Source organism: Labrus mixtus, chromosome 16, assembly GCF_963584025.1.
Source record: "Labrus mixtus chromosome 16, fLabMix1.1, whole genome shotgun sequence".
Lineage (NCBI taxonomy): Eukaryota > Metazoa > Chordata > Actinopteri > Labriformes > Labridae > Labrus > Labrus mixtus.
The window spans coordinates 24,923,141-24,944,500 of record NC_083627.1 but is presented as its reverse complement, the minus strand read 5'-3'; the positions used below and the strand labels follow the sequence as shown (position 1 = coordinate 24,944,500).

Genomic DNA, 21,360 nt, shown 5'->3' with positions numbered 1-21,360 from the left:
TGAATGCCCGACTTTCAGGAATATTACATGTGAATCAATTATTTACATGATGGAGAGAAACAGTGACATGCAATGATTATTAGTCACATACAAAAGTTGCAACCTGGCAGTTTGTATCACAAGCGGCACCAACGGAAACCTAAATACAAAATCATTTGTTTTATCACATACAGAAAACCTTCACACGCACAATTGCCACACACAGTCCACTACACACACACTGAAGAGCCCCTTGCTGTTCCATTGAGGGTCCACAGATTATACATTTCAAACAAAGTGCCAATTAGACTGATACACTTTCCTCACTGGAGAATGTCAGTCCTGGTAGCAGAAACAGTGACACACATATTTTGTCAGCCAAAGTTACATCATATCACCATCAAGTCCTTTGTTCCCCGTGTTCGATTCATTGAAACGTTTCCTGTTGTTGTAAATAAGAGCAGGTACACCAAATGCACTTTTGCTCTTTTGATGTTTTCCCCCTTGTTCTCTGTTTCACAGAAATGCCCTGAAACTGCACATTGTGACTTTTTAGTATCACTCACAATGCATTAAGTGTAGCAACATGAAATTCCTGCAGTCTCATAATCAGCTGTGAAGATTAAATGATTCCTAAGCCCCTTAGTCCAATACAGGATACATTTAAGTTTTCTAGAGAACAAAGCTAAATGATGTGAAAGTCAATTCTCCAGTGACACTATGTAATGTTTCTTTCTGAAGAGGTTGTGCCCGTTATTTTAAAATAACCTCAAGCCTCAATCAAATAGCAATACTTTTAGACTAATTCATCCACAAAGAGGACAGAAAACCAACAAGCACAAACTACCCTTCCCTCTGTTGGGCAAACTGCTTTCCAATAAACACATATAAAAGGATTTCACTATTCTCACTGCAGTGACACCATGAATGCATTTGAGAGAGAGAGTGTCTGAAAGTGTTGATTTGTTGGGAACTCATCATTGATCTGCCTGGATGCTAAGAACAATGACCAACTAGCAGGGCTTATAATAATCACACACCTGTACATTTTGGGGGAAAGTACCTGACCTTGAACTCCACTTGGTCATTTAACGTTTTCTTGAAACAAGTTACAGTTGTCTTTGAAAGCAGAACATCAGTCAGTGAGTAACCAAAGAAAATGTTGCAAGAAAAGTAAGTAGGCAGATAAAATATCTTTCACTTATTTGTGGGAAACCTTTATGAATAAGCTCAATAAGACGGCAGCAGCTTACAGTGTATATATGCAAGAATAAGAACATGGTTTCTGTTTACGTGTACACTCGTAACACAACGTAGACCTGTTATTTCAGGTGTTGCTGTAACTGTTTCTCCTCCAGTAACCTCAGTCTTTCATTTCAGCCTCATTGAACTAAAAAGACAAAAGCTTTTATTCTATTACTAAATAGATTTTTGCTCATTAAGCAGAATGTTTGTTGTTTCTTCATATAGTTGACCTTCATATTTATCTCTTTGGGGATACATAAATGATGTATGTATGAAATAAGTGTATTGTTATTAAAAGGGGAGCTACTTGACACTGCTGGTTTCCTGTGTCTCACCACCAGTGAGTTAACAAACTGAGAATATAACCACAGGGAAAGGCTCTAAATTCACTATGTGTGTGTGTGTGTGTGTGTGTGTGTGTGTGTGTGTGTGTGTGTGTGTGTGTGTGTGTGTGTGTGTGTGTGTGTGTGTGTGTGTGTGTGTGTGTGTGTGTGTGTGTGTGTTGTTTAACGAGTACTTGATTAATAGTAACTGAAGGCAATTTCTTGGTGATTGTTGCAGCTTTAACTAGGCGGGAATAATAGATGGGTTCAGTGACAATTCAGTGTCAACTGATCTACATAAGTTATAGAAAATGTATGTAATTAAGGAAGAAGAGGCAGTTTGAGTGAAGCTGTGAGAATTATAGGCACAGTGTATTTACATCAGTCGTCCAATAAGTGTGAAGAAATGGCCAACATTGTAAAGAGCTAAATGAGCCGATTATCTGGTGTAGGCACCAACCCATGGACACGCGCGCATAACCTTTTACTTCAGCCCAACACACTGAGGGTTTTGGGGTTTTTTTATATTCCTGCTCTTTGCAACATATGTGTGGACTTGTCTTCAGTGAACTGTTCCTAACAGAGCCTGAAGATGCATCCAGGGTTGTAACGTAGTGCTGAGAGAGCTCTGACATTTAGCAGTGGCATTGTTAGCAGCAGCTAACCAATTAGCAAGGAGTCTAAAACCCCTTACTAGGTGTACCAGAGTGCTTGTAAAACGCTGACATTTCACCATTGAACCAGTGAGCAAGTTAACCTTCACACAGCTCGGATGCGCATGGCAGGAGGTTGGGGATAGATCGTTGTTGATAACAAATGAGAGACAGAGAGAATTCTTGGGATTTCTGAATGTCTTCCTGTTCGTTTCAGAGTATTTCACACTGAAAAAGTTTCAGAAATCAACCAGAAGACACCCAAGTAGAAGTCATGACCCCACCATGTGACTTGCCAGAGGTTAATTGGAAGTGAAACTCCCCACGATCTAAATCACATGTACACACCACACTCTGTTACATCCCCCTCCTTGACCAGGAGTACGACTGAATTTCAGGCCAATCATCATTACTCTGTGACAGGTCTAACCTCGTAACCATGGCAGCAGGGATCTCCAGTGATGGATTACAGAGGGTCAAGGGCATCTCTGCAGGATTGAGAAACAACAAAAAAGAAAGCGGTGACTGTAACATTTGAACCCAGGGTAATGGGATTGGCCAAGCAGTTTGAAGTGCAGGGTGTGAGAAAGTGAGCCAGGGTCACACACAACCCTGGTGGTCAGCGGATCTCGAGGAGGAGCTGACAGGATTTACAGAGGACACAATGGTCGCAGTAATGCTAAGGCCACCGTAACTAATACCTAGGGTTGAGGACATTTAAAGCACAGTGCAAAAAAGATCTACCTACAGTCCTTTCTGAATAGCCATGTGATGCTGTTTGTGCAATATGTGGGGGGAAATGCAACATATTTTGAGATAACTCTTAAGCCCAAAAGAATATTAGTGGACAATAAATAATGATGGATTTTTTAGACTGATAGGCTTCTCTATCATGTATTCAGTTTCCTTTTTTTTTTTTAAACCAAATGTCCTCTTATTCAAGTCCAACAACATGGAAAAAGTTTTCCTGACAATTTCCTTTGTTTTTTTTTTGTGTAAAGATGACAGAGCTCTATGACACAAATCTGATTTTAGCAAACTCAAAACTAACCAACTAATTTTAGCTTTGTTGTTAGATCAGATTCAGCCATTTAAGATGAATGTATCAGTGTTTTTTTTTTTAAAGGTTTGTTTACCAAATCAAATCTTTGCATTGTTGCTCTGAAGCTGCTTTTTCTGAGCATTTTTTTCAGCATCTGATTGGCTACATACATTTCGTATGTAGCCAATCAGATGTCTCCTTCCTATTCAGCCAATCACAGTATAGCATTGATTCAAGGGTATGTTTTAATGTGATCACTTTAGCGTTACATCTGCGCATAAAGCGATTAGCCTAGCTATCAGACAATCTGATTAAGTCATCTTTAATCTGACCAGTACAAATATTCTCTGTGATTGTCGTACTATATATGGAAAGTTGTTTATCGTGGTTATATGACATGGCTATATGACTGCGCGTGGTTATGTATCAACACACATTCAACGTCATTCTGATGACAGACTAGCGGTCACTGTCACAAGTTAACATGGCCAGATGTCCATCCATCACTGTCTGTGCAGGTGTAACGCTAAAGTGATCACATTAAAACATACTCTTGAATCTACGCTACTGTGATTGGCTGAATAGGAAGGAGACATCTGATTAGCTACAGACATTTCCCTGCTGAAAAAAATGCATTTGTTCCAGTCAGTTGTCACTTGGTAACCAAGGTAGCGACCCCTGTCCCGAAGGCTGGGGTTCCTTCTTTGATGGTGATGCCACCGTTGGTGGGGGAGTGGCCTTACTATCTGTCTGTTAATGTTATCTCTGCTGTGATTTGAGTCAAGGGGCTGCACTGTCCAGTGTCAGTGCTGCTATCCCTCCCTGTCAGAATAAATGTTTGTGTGTCTGTCTCTGTGATTCTTTGCGCAACTGTCTTTGTGTTATGCTTTGTGTCATTTTGAGACAGAGTCCAGAGCCAGGTGGGAAAAGCTTACATCACCTGGACAGCGAAGGAAACAACACCATCATCCACACAAACATAACACACAAGTTCGCCAACACTGATAAAGTTTTAACTTCTTACACAATGGGCAACATCACGGCCCGACACAGCTGGCAAAAGATCAAAGCTGACTTTCTTAGTAGGCTAAAGTTTAGTAGGTCCTAATATACTGGTACTTCCACTTACCGTAAACACAGCACAACTAGATCACTCCGAAAAAACTGTTATTCATTTATTGAATACAGCACAGGAAGTATGTTTTCAAAGCTTGCTAAAGTTTTCGGTCATAGTTATTTCATCTTTGCACAGACTCTAGAGTAGTTATTTTATTTTAGCTTTCATTAAGTGTACAACTCTGTCCTCATACCAATTCCTCCTTCATGTTACCGGACTGAACGCTCTGACATAGCTCAGTCACTCCCACATGAAGCTGCAGACTTCAACATTTGATCTTAAGTTTAGCCTTTTCTTATCTCTTAACGTCCACTTCCCCCTTTTTAATCCTAGATTCTTTACTTGTTGTATCTCCTCCTCCTCCTCCTCCTCCTCTTTAGTGTAGCTGAAGCAGAGCCAGGAAAACCGTGGACCACTTGTGGGCCTCTCAGACACACCCTCTCCCCCTCTTTAACTCATTATAACCAATTAGGTGACAGGTTGAGGAGGAGAAAGGTGGATGAGAGCAGAGAGATAATACTCTTTTGAATTATTCATCCCTCTGCTGAATCTCAGACTACATCCACCCTTATTCAGCTCGCTCACTGCCTAGACCTCTTAGATCTTCTTCTTGTTGACATTCTTTCTTGTGACTGTCTTTCCCATCTCTCTTTTAACCCTCCTTCCGACAATAACAGCGTAGGGATGCTTGAGACAAACCAGTTCACACATAGTGTATGACCACATTTGTGTTATCATTATCAATCTGACACCTCTAAGGCCATAAAGCAGTGATTCCATGTGCATTCATCACAGTCCTGCAAAAGGCAATACAATATATGTTAACTACATATTGCTTTGGCTACATAGTTTCATCATCTGTGGTTATGGAGGGCTGACGGACACAGTTTGGGCAATAATCTCAGAATTCTGTCTTCAGTTTTATTGGTGCTTTCTAAGGTGCATGTGTAGGTCACAGGATGCTGTCTGGCCATCACAGGACACCACAAGGTCTGCTGGCATAGGCAGGAAAAGATAATCGATTGACCACTGAGAAGTAGCAATGAGTGAGATATGAAGGAAGAGAGAGAGAGAGAGAGAGAGAGAGAGAGAGAATATTTATATATAGTTCAGTCAGAGATAGAAATAGGAACAAGGGAGTCGCAATAACCACAAGGAGTGAGTATCAGGCAGACATGGAGATAGATAATGAGAAAAAATAGTGGACAAGAGACAGAAAGAGGTGACTGAATAATGTATCGGACAGACGGGAGGACGGCAAGACTGGAAGAGCCAGAATGGAAAAGACAGAGATGAGGTATTATCTGTAAGGTCTCATCCACACTTGCTGACATTGCTTTAATCTAAGGGCCAAGAGAAGAGACGAGAGGGCCCACACACACACACACGCAAACGCATACACACACTGTTGCAGGGTGGACATGGTTGATGTTTCCATATGAGATGAATGGTGTGTTTACTGTTTATGTGTGCGTGGAGCAGCGTAAGCAGCTTCATTTTGAACAGATCTAAAATATTTCATTCTTGACGATAATACATTTCTGCACTTTCTACAGGAAAACATGATTCGACATAAACTGAAAACTTTTTAATCACAAAGAACCATTAAGTAAGAAGGGAGTGAATCAGTTTGATTGGCAGCATAAAAGCAGCACAAGCTCTTGGCAGACTAAGAAAAGATGGACAAAGCTTCTCAAACAACAACCCTGTTGAGAAGAAATCGCTTCATGTAAATGTAATCAGCAGGTAATAATAAATAAAGATGTGAAAAGGTCTATCATAGGAAATAAATACCACATGGAAAGAGACATAGAAGAAAAACAGATAGGTGCAGCTAAGAGACAGAGAAAGCAAAATGTTCCGATGGAAATTAACAAAGATAAGAGAGCAGAAAAGAAGATCACAGCAACAGGAATGTCAATTGTATCCATTGCAGAGGAAAGACACAATGACAATGACCTGAAGGAATTGTGCAAATAAGACATTTAGAGCAGGAGGGGGGAAATAATCTCACAAGAGTGGCAGGCAGCCTGCAGAATTATGGCTTCGTCGTTAACATTTGATTATTGTTTGTGCTCTGCTAACACTGCAACTGGCCAGGCATTAAAGATGCACGCACACACCCACAATCACCATAAACCTAAACCTGCATGATTGCGCACACATTTTGCGATTGAGCACATGCCGCTCAAGACCTTTTCTGACAGTGCGACACAGGCGTAATGACACACACACACACACACACACACACACACACACACACACAAGCTCACTTATATATACACACGTTGCAAAGCACTCTCTGCATGCAGGGCAGACCTTATAAATACTGTCCCACGTTGTGATTGTGTTTGAGCGCCATCACCATGGTGCTGCTTCCTCACATGTTTATAGTGACTGCCGTTATAAATTAAAATGAGCTTAACAACCCCTGAAGATGGGCCTTGCTTGTGGGTGCAGCCAGGCAGGGACAACAGGAAAGAGACAAGGAGACATGTGGGCTATCCCAGAGTCCAGAGAGACGAGAGACACACAGCATGCAGAGATTAGAAAACAGAGAGAGAAGACAGGGACATGGTTTGCACAGAAAGGCAAGTAAGATGTAAAGAGGCTTTCGATAAAGTACTCCAAAAAAACACTTCACACGCCTGCTGAGACATCCTGAAAACTTTATCTATTGCACTCTCGTGCATGTGGCATAAAGTTAGCACACAAAATCAAACAGGGGAAAAATAATAATCCAGAGCAGTACAGTCCAATACACAGAAGCTGGTTGGGGCTGGACCTAAACACATCAATGAGTCTGGGGAAACATGCACTGTGGATCACCTGTTTGAACTAGGACTATATTAAGTTCAATTTCATTGATATTTAAAGCTTTCCGACCTAAGATAACTTTATTCCCTTCTGACAATTAGGTTTGTGCAATATGACAAAACACATATACCAGAAATCTGCTGTATGTCTGCTGTCAGAGATCTTTCCAGGAAGTTATTTCTTAGATAGCTCCCCATGTAAGTAAGGCCTTTGTAGGAAAACACTTCAAATGAATCAGTGGGACTAAGGTGATGAGAGGGATTTTTGCAATAATATAATTTGATCAAGTACACTGATTTTTTCAGGTATTTCTTATGCTGGATTAGCCAAATACAAATTGATTAAATATCTATATCACAATATAAATGAAAAGTAATGAAAAGTAATATAATAACATATACCTTTGTTGAGGATTGCTCCATATCAACTGTTTCATTTATTGCCTCTTTTAATGTGAATGTTGGAATAATAAGCCAAATGAGTTACCATAACCTACAGTTTATGGTTAAAACAACAAATTAGAAATTATTTTAGAGTTGTCAAATTATGAAGAAATGTCAATGACTGAATTAAATGTTCAGTCGATGCTGAGAAACTTCTGAATTTGCATTTTTTTCTGTTCACATTATTTGTTATATGGTAGTTGGTTTAAGCCATTAGTTGCTCTTATTTCAGAGTGGCTTAGATTAGTTAAAGACGTTATTTACGAGCATTTACCCTTATAACAAGTTCAATAATGCAACATTGTAGGGGTTACAGAGATTGAAGGAAACCTTGGGATGCTGATCTTTGGAATTGCAGATTGACTCATGGAATTAGAAACTAATTATCTTGCAGAGAAAGACTCAGAGTCAGTGTGGGTGAAGGTGAGTTACTGAGTATGATGCCTCCCAAGTGCCTCTCTTTTGAAGTTTTCAGGGAATGTGAGCTAGAGGAGGAGACCTCGGCTAGTCATCCAGGAACACCTCAAGATACCACAGGAGGAGCTGGAAATTGTTTCTGTGGAGAGGGACGTCTGCCAACTTGCTAAGCCTACGTCCACTTTTATCCGCTAAGAATAGAGAGATGGACTACCTGCTCATTAACAAACAAAGGTCAGATAAAAGCCTTCTTACTATTTTAAAACACAATCCAGGGAATATTGGAATACAGCAATACTGAATAATAATTAAAGTTACATTATTTTGAACTGTTTTAACCTGGTTTTGTCAATACAGCAATTTCCAAATCTTAAAATGGTCATATCGGAGGTTTAAAGATTGCCCTTTCAATTCATCATGAATGATCTTTTAATACAGTGATCAACATAATAATTTCCTTCTCAGCGGTTTGATTCAGTGGGTTTCCACATTAAAGCATCAGCTGATAATTGGCCCTGCAAGCTGCAGGTATTCATTAAGGGTTAACCTCAAGTGTGCGGCTAAGAGATAATGGAAAGACAATAGGTATTGATTTATTTTCTGCTTTGCCTTGTGGCTTTTAAACCTTGATCAACACATGTACCCTGTTTACACCATTCGTTGAATTTCTGAAACTTTTTGTAGAGGAACAGACTAGTGAAAGCTGGATGTAAATGAAGGACACTCAGGAAGCAATCAATTGTGATCGCTTGAGAAAATCACTCAATTGGTAGACATTGTGACCATGTATCTAAGCTGAGAACAATTCTCTGCTGTTGCATTTGAACCAAAACTTAAATAGGTGAGTTTAATGGAGCAGCCATCTTTGTCAGAGGGAGGGAGGTTGCAAACTTGCTTTCAAAAGGATTTTGACCAGAGTCAGACTTTATCATCTCTTAAGTCCTAACTGTCCATGCCAGGTTGCAGGGCTTTAAGAGTGCAGTGTTACATTGATTCAAAGCAGGGTAGTGTGAGACCCAAAGCACTGTAAAGTGTTTCAAGAGAAATCCCACAGAACAGCCAGGCAGAAAGGTTTATAGGGGTTGAAAGTAAGCAATAATATAACTTAGCTTTAATCAACTTTAAATAAATAACATTCGAGTGCATGCTCATGATGGATTAATGTTGGGTCTTTGTAGATAATAGGACAATGAGTAAGGTCTTTGTAATGTGTCTTGAGAAAACATTTGTTATGAATTGGTGCTGTTCAAATAAAGATTGATTGATCGATTGACTGATTGCATGTGTTAAAATCTTGTCCAGTGAATTTCCTTGTATTTGCTATGAGAAAATACATTAATTAAGGCAAAAAAAATGTGTAAGAGGAAAAGTGTAAAGCAGTCAATAACTTGTCTATTAAAGCATTTCTGTATAAGAACCTCTCTTTTTTTTTAAACAGTATCAGCAGCTCAGATGAACGTCTTAAACAATGTCTCCTGAGAACACAGGGAATACAGCTTCTGTATTACAACTACAGTCTGTCCACCTCTACAGAAACAACCAATGCTCTGTATTGCAGAGAGAAGTGAGTTGTAAGAATAAGATATAACAGAGAGGGGACTGGGGAGGTTGCATATTGATTTTCCTGGCTGTGAAAGCAGGTCTGGAGTTCTTGACTAGTCAAAATAAACTCTTGGAATAACTCACCAACCCTCACAGCCAAGAGCATCGGTGTTTCTGTCCAGCTTCAACGACATTAACCCCACACAAACACGGATAAACTGCAGATAAAATCGTACTGATCACCTGTCAAAAGGATAAACAAAAAGAGCCATTTTGACCTTCAGCTTTTTTTACATTCTCTGCACAAACGAGTACATAAACAACATAGTTTGATTTTCTCCCTCATGATATTGGCGTGTGGGCAAATATGTGTCCTAAAGGGTGAAAGGAAGCAGTGGGAGCAGGGCTGGATCTGCAGAGGAGGAAACTTGATTCTCGTCATGCCATCCCAGGACAGACAGTGCGCTTCCCCATGAGACACAATTTGCCCCGAAAGGAGAAATTAATACAGCAGCTAACCTCTACTCTACTTTCTCTCCAAATCATTCCTGTACTCTCCTTGATACACACACACAAAAATCCCTTCCCTTCTTACAGGACATAAAACAATAAGCACCTCAAAAAAGGGATTATTCTTTACATATTAATTAGCTTTTTCTGGAAGCTCATCCTTTACTCTTCTTGATGGCTTAAAGAGGCTATCCTGCAATCCACCATTAGAAACCATTCGCCCCGCTAAACCTGCCCTTGAGCCAGATACTGGATCTCTATGTGCTTCTGTTGTAGAGACAAGCGGAAAGAAACATTTCCAACAGGGATCAATAGAGTATCACGTTATCATTCTCATTCCTCCAAATTCAGGCACCCACGTACTCCTTACTCCTTTTTCTGCTTGTCCTCTGTGTCACATCGTAGTGTTAGCCGACAGCAAACCATACTTTGGGAAATAAAGCCAATGCAAGGAAGAGGCAAGGATGTGTAGGGGCTGTAGAATGTGGCAGGCCAACAAAAGAGAGTCCTGAGACCTGAAGGTTGAACATGACATGCCACGGGAGGGGAGACAAACATGAAGACTTTTAAAAGGAGTATGTATGTGTGTGTGTGTGTGTGTGTGTGTGTGTGTGTGTGTGCGCGTGTGTGTGTGTGTGTGTGTGTGTGTGTGTGTGTGTGTGTGTGCGTGTGCGCGTGCGTGCGTGCGTATGTATGTATGCATGCATGTATCTATACAGTATATTACATTATATCCTTCCTATCATCCCTTCCTAACCAGGTTTCCATCTGTATATTAAAGGAGGGATTAAGTCAATCTCAGAAAAAAAAACTCCATAGTTTCCCTGTCATGCCAAACTAAAACATGAATACAATCATATAAAAAGAAAGAAAAGCCATAAATGATCATGTTACAAAAAATAAAGAAATATGTGTAAGATTTTTTTTTTTCTTTCCTGGAGACATGACAGATGTGATTAATTAATCAGCAAAATAGTTCACAGTTAAATGTCCTAACAATTCACTACTCAGTAAATCTTATTCATTTGATACGTTTTATTTGAACTGTTTGATTTTATTATTATTTTATTGACAATATCTGTTTATAACTAGGAAACGCATAGCTGATCTTAAATACTCTTACACATAGCAGACCAGCCAATCAGGACTAAGAGGAAGACAGAGGATCAGATGGAGAGACAGTGAGGGAGGGGAAGTCAATTATAGCAGGCGGTGCAGCAAGTGAGAGATGATATTCCCACTCAGGAAGAAAAAGGGGGGGTGGGGGGTGAATGATGGAGAAGAGGAGAGGAAGAGAGTGACAGATGAGTGAAGGCACATGAACCATAAAAGATTCTTAATGGAGCAGAATTTACACAACCTGCTGGGGGGAACTGATTAAAAAAAAAACAGCAGCAGTAAATGAACAACAAGCATCCGATCTGCAGTCCTGAGAAGGTTAAAAACCCAACACAAAGTGCAGAGTGGCTTTCTCCCTTCACTGCATTATGGTGCCACTTCCCCCCTTCTTTCTCTTACTGAGTCATCAATAAAAACCCATTCATGTGCTAAATAAAAAAGCAAACCACAAAACAAAGAGCTATTTTCTGATTTTCATTACTTAGAGCATCAATAATAAAAAAAGGTCCAACGACAAACACGTCAGGGTTTTTTTTGTGGTGAATGCAGGAGGGGGCGTGAGGGTGATTTTAGTGGATTTTGTATCGCATGGTTGGAACCTAGAAAAGCAGACCAGACTGTTTCTATGACCTAGGTGTGAAAGCAGATAAGCTGGTTGAAACTGGGTTCAGAGGGAGGAAAAATGCAAGGATAGACAGATGAAGGGGGACACATAAAATCAACAAGATCTCTGAGCTAAATGAGTTTAATAATGTCAGAAAGGTTAATCTCGTAGCCCAAACCATCAGCTATGGGGTTATGGAGAGCATTAGGCTGTGAGTCCTGTTGTGGGTATCTCCCTCCACGCCTATAAATAATGTGGCTTTAGACACAAGCTCTCATAAAGGAACACCATCACAGGGGCCTGTGCCATCAAAGTTTCAGTGAAGGGAATCCCACATCGCAGGGAAGTTGTTTTTGTAAATGGGTTAAACTGTTTCAGAATGAAGGGGGAAAGTAGGAAGAAGTAATTCCCTGTAAGACTAATGAGCGTTTATTTAAAGCATGAAGTATTATGCATTAAGGTTGTGAACTCACTGGAAAAGTTCAAAGCAGAATGGCCAAAATGATTGCAGCAGCAGCCTTGATAAGTTACGCTCCATGAACACTTAAGAATGCACCTTCCAGTAACTTTACAGCTTCATTTTTTAAAGACTGTCCTTCTTAGATACAAAAAAATCATTGTCCCAACATGAGATATGTTAATGAGTAAGTGACAAAGGTTTTAATTGTGCTCTATCTTTGACATGAAAGGAGGAAGTCTGATGAGTTTCAGAATTATGATGTAAAAAATCCGCACAGAGGAGGTTTACGGCAGATTCAACAAAGAATGTGATTTTTATGCGAGAGGCACTTCTTTTTTGCAGCCACTATCAAAATCATTCCTAAACCTTGAGCACATGCAGGGTTAGCACAGTAACCATTGTGACCAAACGTTGCCTTATCCTCAATAAATGTGTTATCGCCCGCCCTAACCTGCGTTGTTTCTCTACACAAAAACATTAATCTTATGGGTAATCACAATCACTCAAGAACAAGCGCTCCTGGCATTGGAATTGGAAAGACAGAGTTGCCACTGACCCTGTAACAAGTCACAACGTGTGTAACGTCACAATCAATAGAAGTTATGAAATTAATTGAAAGAAAGTTCAGTGTCCGAACCAACCAAACCAAATCATAAGATTTTTTTTAAAGGAAGATACAAATGATGTTTAGTGAAGACAACTGCTGAGATAACGTTGATGACATCACAATGGCATCGTAAACCATTCTCTTAGACATATCTCGTCCAAATGACTTTAAAGATCTGTTTTCATATACTGAATAGGGTGACCATGACGACACAATTAGTTTCAATGCATTACATTAAGTTTTGATTCTATTTAATATTTGCAGAGCCAATGAAGCTATACTTGACACTCTCAAAACAATTTACATTTCAAACGTTTTAAGCACAGAGACAAACTACATTTCTACATTTCTCTTTAGCACATTAAAACAGATGGTAAAGCTCCAGCTCTCGTCCTAGTACTCTGTATAACTTTTCTTCACAGCTCTGCTCCTCTTTTGTAAGACATATATAATACATGACCGGTATAATTTCAACCTCCTTAGAACCAATCAATCACTCTGGCTGGCCAGTGCTCCGGCTTGACTGCTTTTTCTGTCCGTCCACATGCACTATTCACTGTATTTTTCATTGAGCTCCGGACTGAGATGGAGAACAGCACCTACACCACCTACACCAACTACATTCATTTCCACAGCAACAGTAAAAGTTATAGAACGGCCTGATCTGAGACTGGCAGCCTGATTTTAGACTCAAACTCCACGGCCCCAAAGGAACTCCTGCGGGGATGAATTACTACGTTAAAAACAGGCGGCCTCATGTGATGGTCTATATGAGGCACTGCCAATGGTGGAAATGGGTGAGGGGTCAAAGGTGAGGGGAAACACTGTAACCAATCCCCCTGCATGTAGTTGGTCATCCACTACGGTCAAAGAGCAGGTTAACACACAGACACTCCATATGCATAAAAAAACACAAACATGCACAGATGACAGGTGTATTAATAGAGCTGACATGATTCCTTAATGAACCATTTTTTCTATGGTCAGAGAAGGACATTTCAACTATTTGATAGCAATTAATACATTGAGGTTAAATAATTAAAAAAATGTGTTTTGTATGATGTAAACTAACTTCCTTTTTTCTTTTACTGTTGTTCGGACAAAGCGAGATAGAAGACAATGACGACCACTCTTTTCCGTATACCTGTCAGAGGATATTATGACTTTTAAATTTACATTTTATATACAAAAAAATACAAATGACAGTAGTTGGATTCCTACCCAAAGATGTAATAAAATATCACACAGATGCTCTTTGCAGACAACATGTATACAGCTGTTACATTACAATGGGTGGCCTTCTCAAACCCAAACTTTCTTTCTGAATTGTGGTGCTTGAAAACTTAGACCCGTTCTCATACTTGCAATACCGTTTTACTTCAGGTGGAAGAAAGAGAGGGGATTCAAATCTAACAATAAAGTCTTGCACTTTTGCCGTCAGTGTGTGAGGGCACCATTACAAGACAAGGGCCACTTCACATTTTTAAACAGGCCATGCACCGTTTAAAGCAGTGTCTGTGCTAACGCTCAAACCCGAGGTGATGCCTCTAAGCAACCAATGAGGTTGGGGAGGAATTTTTGTAGCTAAAACTTTATTACAGATTTACGCAAGTTTCCAGGAACATCATTGTTGTCTATTTTGTTGTTGCTTCCTTCCCTCCCTTTTCTCGTTAGTTAAGAAAGAGAGTCTGTTCTCTTGCTGAAACTAATGCCAGGCTTACAGTTGATGCGAGGAAAGGATGGGAATTAGCATACAGCTGTTCCAGGCAGGAGAGAGTGTGTGAGGATGTTTTCTCATCCACAGAAGAGAGTCCACATTCAAACAGATTACAATAATGTAACAGGAACCCTTTAGAAGGCAGGATGTTAAAGTCTCCCAAAACCTTTTATCATACAGAGAAACACCCATTTAAAGGGATGCCTCTCATGTGCAGCAACAAAAACAATTACAGAGTTTTATGGGACGAAAGTGAGCTTTTATTGAGAGGTATTTCAGAAGGGAGCTTCCCTTATCCCCCCCACTCTCTAAAACACCTGCGTACAGACTTTCTAGAAACGACGCATCTGTTTCAGTGTCCCCCCGCTACAACACAGGACTAATTAAAGGATCAAGGGAGGTTAGCATGGCTCCCTACACAGCAGTGTACTGTTTCATTTAATTACAATAGATCAGCATCACTTTAATTGAGCTTCATCACACAATGAATTTCCCTCACGAGGTGCAGCTCTCAGCATGGTGAGCCCCGCACATGAAATTAGTCAAAACAAACGCACAGCTCAGGGTGATCATGGGAACGATGCAACCTGCTAGACATATGTTCACCCAACATATATCACGACACAGGACAAGGAATTTTCAAAAGCCAAGCACATTTTGAGGCTCTTTTATTTTGTAATAATGTTAAGACCGCCCATATAAAAAGGAGAGTCAAGACGCGGCTCACTTCTAAAGTAGGTCCAGCTCCGTCTTTGGGGCATCTGAAACTTGATCTGGGCACCTCAGAGTGCCTGCTCTGCCTTCTCTGACAGAGATACAACAATAGTGGCAGAGCTGCCAGCCAGTAATGTCAGGGAGAATGTCACCCACATCTACCCTGCAAAGGCCATTGCTCTTAATAGGAAGAACAGGGTGGAGGAGGTGCATGACATGTAGTTCTGCATGAGCTGCAAAGACATGTCTGTGATCCTGTGGTAATGGGGAAGGAAGAACCTCAAAAGAGAAGAAGTGAGACTAGCCAATCCGAAGTCAAGGATGTGCAGCCGCTGAAGGACGGGAAGACATTTGAGTCGTGGCTCTGCGGCGGGATTTCCCTCTGTTATACACACTTTATGGCACCGGCATGCAGGGACACTGCTGTACTTGTTTTAACGATGACAGGGGAAAGCACAGCCCGGTCCAAGGAGCACTCACAAGTGTGCTCTGTCCACTGGCACAACTGGAAAACAGCTGCTGGTGCATGGCTGTCCTTGAAAATGTCTGGAAATATACTGACACTCTTGTGAACTGGCAAATATTTTCTAAGTGAACTTTGACTTTTAAAGAGACACTTTAGAGCACTCCTGTGCTTTGTTAGTTATGAATGAGGTTAATTTTAAATCTGAAACACATGCATTTTCAACCACATGAAATATAGTACAATTTGGTTTGGACAGATGAGTGCTGAATGTTTCACATGTAAGTCCTCTGCTGTCAGTCGGTCACATTATAAACAGCCACAGCGTCCTGTTACCTCACACTTTTCCAGTGTTTACATGTTGTTTACATTATAGAGCATATGGACGGAGGGGTACTTTAAAGCTCTGACAAAATACTTTCTACAGTACAGCGGGGGAGTTGCTTTAGTGTGAGTGCTAGATTCAGTGCATAGGTTTCATTGGTGAGATTATCCTTTATTTGGATATTTATTTGGGTGCTGGCTGTTTACATTTGGATTATTTAGTTAAACTAGAAAAAAAATGCTGTAACAAACAAGTCCAGTCAATACATTTTAACCACACATCACATGAAAATTGATGTTGTAAGTTTGCAATGTGTGTCATTGCAAACTTACAACAAACGTAAATCCCTGAGTCAAGCAGAGAAATACACACATGAAAGTAATTGTTTACGAGTGTATTTAGATTTTTAAAAGTGTCAATCACCCTCACTGGAGATGGACAAATTCAATTAAACATTCTGGGTCCTCCTGCTGATCTAATCAGATAGAGTCAGGTGTAAATTGAACACAAGACCCCTGTTGTGATGATGCATGGCATAGGACCCTGCTAACTGCTGCATATGCAACTTTGCATGGTTAATTGGACAATTCATCAACTGACTGCTGGCATGTAGCCTAACTGATCAAATCACATGACTGGAAACAAGTCCAATGAAGCATGTCTGGTAACATATGGCTTCACTCTCTCGATTTAAGAGATGTTAAAATAGTTGTTACATGAAAAGAAACGTGCAGTCCAGTATAGGCTATTATACAGTTTTACTCACATGAACGCGTGGTAGATGAAAGCGCATCCTCTTGGTCTTTCTAGCACGTTGTAGAGACAGTTCTGCAACTTTCTGTAGCGTTTGCTCGAAGCGGACGAGTTGGCTCTCGGTCCCGGCGGGCCGGGCAGCGGGGTGCCCAGGAGCCCTGTGCGGTGAGACGGGTGTCCGCGCTCCGGTGTGGACGGCTCGCTCCTCTCCGTGTGGACAGCGGTGAGAGCCACGAACTCTACCCGCCTGTCGTCGTTCTGAGCCGGGGGCACCAGCATTCTGATACCGCCGTTGTTGGACGGACTTCCTAACATCTTCTTTAGACTACATAAGATTAAACACTTTTCTGACTAGATGACCCGAGAGAGCGCACAGCAAAGTTTTGCCCAAGTCATGTTCCGGTTTGTCATGGCTTTAAAGTGGACCAAAAGTAGGCTTGCGATCAAAACCCACTTGTGAATATCATCACTGTAATCCCGGTTTAATAAATTCAGATGTTATCTGTAAATCAAGTCAGGGTCGCAAAAGAAAAAAACATTCAGTATGTGGACAAGTGCGTCGCGCTAAAACCTGACCTTCAGTGATCATTGTAAAAGAGTCAGTTATTATGATAAGTAATCAGCCGGGTGCAGAGAAGTGGTTACGCATGCATTAAGTCCAAAGTTGAGCTGCTAACCTGTCATTACTTGGCAGGGATGGTAATCCAAACAGGTAAAGTATCTAAAACGTGCTATACGTGCAGTTCTCAATCACTTATCAAGGCTACAAAACAAGCAAGCGCGTAATGGTCATGTCTCCATAAAAAAATATATAAAGGCTATATAACTGCAGTAAGAAGCATTTAGTCATTAAGATCAACTAAGCTGTTTCCTGTAGTTTAACATCAGCCTGCTCTTCCCTCCTCGCGCGTCTCTCTGCTCCAGTGCTCCAGTGCTCCAGTGCGCCAGTGCTCCTCTGCTCCGGCGCGCGTCGTGGAGCGCGCACAAGTGAGGAAGACCAGTAGTGTGTGATGTGTTTAACCGCAGACGACCAACTCTAAGAACTCTGAAGAAACGCCAAACAAAACGCCTGCTGATGTTTGCATCTGGTTGGTAAAAGCTGACAAAGATGAAACACCCTCTTTTCGGAGAGTTGGCGCGCGGAGGAAAAGAGAAAGGAGGGGAGGAAGTCGCGCACGAGGACCACAGCATGCAGAAAGCAGGACAGGTATTTTCTCATGTATGAAGATTTTGTTATAAGGGTGGGAGGTTTCAAGTACAGCTAACAACTTTTGATAGGAACTGCTGCTTATGAATGTGTGCCAAAATGTTTTTCAACTCCACCCAAAGGACCTAGGGAGAAGATTTGAAGTACCAGAGTACCAGTACCAGAATGTTTCATATGGTCAGAGCGTTTTATACCTTTTCATCATCTTCCAGTTGTTGAACGAGCTATAACCTGGAATTGACATGGACTTATGAAGGCTTTTAGTGATTGATTACGTAAAACAAGAACAGTCAAAAGAGGCAACCATTGGATGCACAAGTTAAAGAAAATTGGTTGCATTTGATTTAGGTTTGACAGCAAAGCCCTCAAAGCTTTTCACATTGTAAGTTGTATTCAAAAAGAGAACAGAGAAAATCATTACAAATTTCCATCCCTCATGTGGAGTTCTATTACAAAGAAACAAAATAAAGGATGTTTTGTCTGCTTGTTTTGATCCCCATTAACTTCAGCATAAGCCCAATCTCTTCTTCCTCAGGTCCTCAGTTTCCATTGTGACAATAAAATTTACTCATTTACATTATAAATCACAAAACACAAACATTAGGCAGCCTCTTAGAGGATTGCCATTTGTGCTTATAGTGGGAGGGGGGTAAACCGCAACAGGCGTTAGGGAAAGCAGAGACAGGTGCTGGGAGAACCAGCGACACACCGACAACAGTAGACAGATCTTTTTCTAAATCTACGACTGTGACACACACACAGGCTCTCTGTGGTTATGACACAAACCCGCAGTGCCCTGTAGAGAGATCACCTGTCAGAGGGGCCTCCGAGGAATGCATGGCGAGGTGGTCCCCAAACTCCCGTTGGCCTCACTGTATCATCTGACCTCCACATGCGACTTCAAAGATAACTCACTGATCTGTTTATATAACAGGTCAAATGTAAACCTGGACATGCTGTTGGTTGAAATCCTGAGGAGGAAAATAATGGAAATTTTCAAATAAAGAGAAAATGTGCTCTCCTTCTTCTGCACATCATCACTAAAATCTCTATCTGGAGTGCATGACGTGAAAGTTTGACACATTAGCAACTGATCATCTAACATGACTTTGTTTACAGTGTTCCATAACAACAGCAGGGCCAGGTTACTCCATCGTGTCTACTGCAGTTTATGGAACATGCAGGTCTGTGTAGTGACGTGTGGGAATGCAGCTGGAGTCTCTCACAAGTCCAAAATGTCGACATTATTCCCAGGGCCCGCTCATATTACATAACTATACATCACTAATCCTCAAGTCTACTCAGCGTGGCACATATAGACTCACTGTTGGCTATAAAATGGAATCGTGTGTTGACAGCTGTACCTCTTTTGGCAATGTGTTAATTCAGACAGGGACTGTTAAACATGAGTGATTAGTATGATATGTAGGGTAAAGATTTCCAAACGGATTTTGATTTGTTTGTTTTAAATTACAGATAGATTCATTGGTAGAAGGTTTCCTCCGATAAACTGATCAATCATTTAGTCTGTACAACTTACAACTTATTATATGAATAAAATGCAGGTACCGAGAATTTTAAATATTATGTATTTGTTGCTTGGGTTCTTATGGTTTTTGGGTTAACTTTAGTTTTTGGTTTCTTTTTGGTGTTTAGTTGTTTCCCCATAACAGATCTAGACCTCTGGATTAGTGCCAACACCGAAGTCAAAATGCAAATGACTTGTTTTCTTGTATTTTTATTTTTAAGATATATAGATACTTTATAAATTCACAAGGGGAAACTCAAGTTTACACCCTTATTGAGAGAAACACAAACACACACACACACACACACACACACACACACACACACACGGTGGACATGCTTTATGGAGAGATGTCAGAGTGGGGCTTCTATAAGGGAGCGCCTCTGAGCTGTTGGAGGTTCGTTGTCTTGTTCAAGAACACCTCAGCAGAACTCGAGCAGTAACCTGGCACCTCTCCAGCAACCAGACCAATTTCCATCCTTTGGTACGTACCGGGACTTGAACCGGCAACCCTCCGGTTTCCAACCCAAGTCCCTAGCTGAGCTACTGCCTGCCAAAACCTCATCTTATCTTGCAAAATGGACTGTTGGCAAACAACTAAATCCAACTTCCTCGATTTATGATCCTTCTATGGGGTTTTATTTTTAAGTAGTGTTAAGTAGTACTTTGGATAAGAATTGGTTGAATAGGTTATAAACTGCTGCTCATATTGAACGTATGAAAACATTGATATCACACTAAGTTAAAGCACTAATTAACAACAAATGAAGGCTCAGCCTTCAAGCAAGGGATAAAACTGACCTCCCACTTGTGTATGTCAAGGTGTGTACTTCTGACTTCTTAGAATAGTAATGTGGCTGTAAATAACAGATAGAGGAGGGACATGGGATCTAATTTGAGAAAAGGGTAATTTAAGAGTCTTGTGGAGTCTAACCACACCATGATGAATGAAGCAGGTGTTACCTAAACATCAACAAAACAGCATCCTGTACCAGGGATCAGCCTCTACAAACGGCTCTCTGTTAGCCTGGCCTCCTCCACCTCCTCCTCCACCTCTTCGTCTCTCAGCTGTCCAAACCAGGCTGAGGAAGAAGGTGTCGATGGACAGGGCGGCCCTGCTTCTACCCCCTGGGGGATTTACATCAAAGTTTCTCAGGAGCCAAATGCTCCCCCTCTTTCTACAGCGTTTATCTCATCCAGTTATCAACACTGAGAGGATCCAACGTGACAACACACAACAGCTGAGCGAGGTCACACTGTCAAATCTGTATCGGCTGCCTGAAAGTACAAACAGCCTAGACTGTACGGAAGGGCTCACACACTCATACTCGAAGATTTGGTGGCCCTCGGAATGCCATGACAGTCTGGGATGACCCCGAGCAGACTGCAGGGTCCCAGTGTTAGGAGGCGATTGTTAGGTTCCCTTCAGGCTCACCTCTTTCCTCTCTCTCTCCCGTTTTTCCGCTGCACTCGTCACTCTGAGTGTTCACTCACGCCCCACAGAGCCTTGCTGAGCTCTGGGAGTCGACAGCCACTCGGGGGAATATATGGGAACTTTGAAATACTTACATCAGCACATGTGCACTACACATAGTACAGTTTGGTCTCACTCCGTCCGACCCCCACCAACCTTTTGTTTCCGCTGCGCACTTGGACGTTTCCTTACACCACTTAATGGCTTTCCCAGGCTTCACCCTTGTTCTTTAACCTCTTTTTTCTTCCTCATTTTATCCATTTCCTCCTCTTGAACCCAGTTTGATCCAAACGGGATACAT

At 41.2% G+C, this 21,360-nt stretch overlaps 1 protein-coding gene across 8 annotated transcripts in view; it reads right to left on the bottom strand.

Moving 5' to 3' along the window:
• The window catches only part of LOC132991272 (potassium voltage-gated channel subfamily KQT member 4), a 41,513-nt gene extending 23,724 nt beyond the window's left edge, over positions 1–17,789 (bottom strand). For all 8 annotated transcript variants that reach the window (XM_061059961.1, XM_061059963.1, XM_061059962.1 and 5 more), the window contains exon 1: positions 16,864–17,789. In XM_061059961.1, the coding sequence (XP_060915944.1) occupies positions 16,864–17,165 (302 nt within the window). In that variant the 5' untranslated portion in view covers positions 17,166–17,789. The remainder of the gene's footprint in view (positions 1–16,863) is intronic.
• Positions 17,790–21,360: the final 3,571 nt, after the last annotated feature.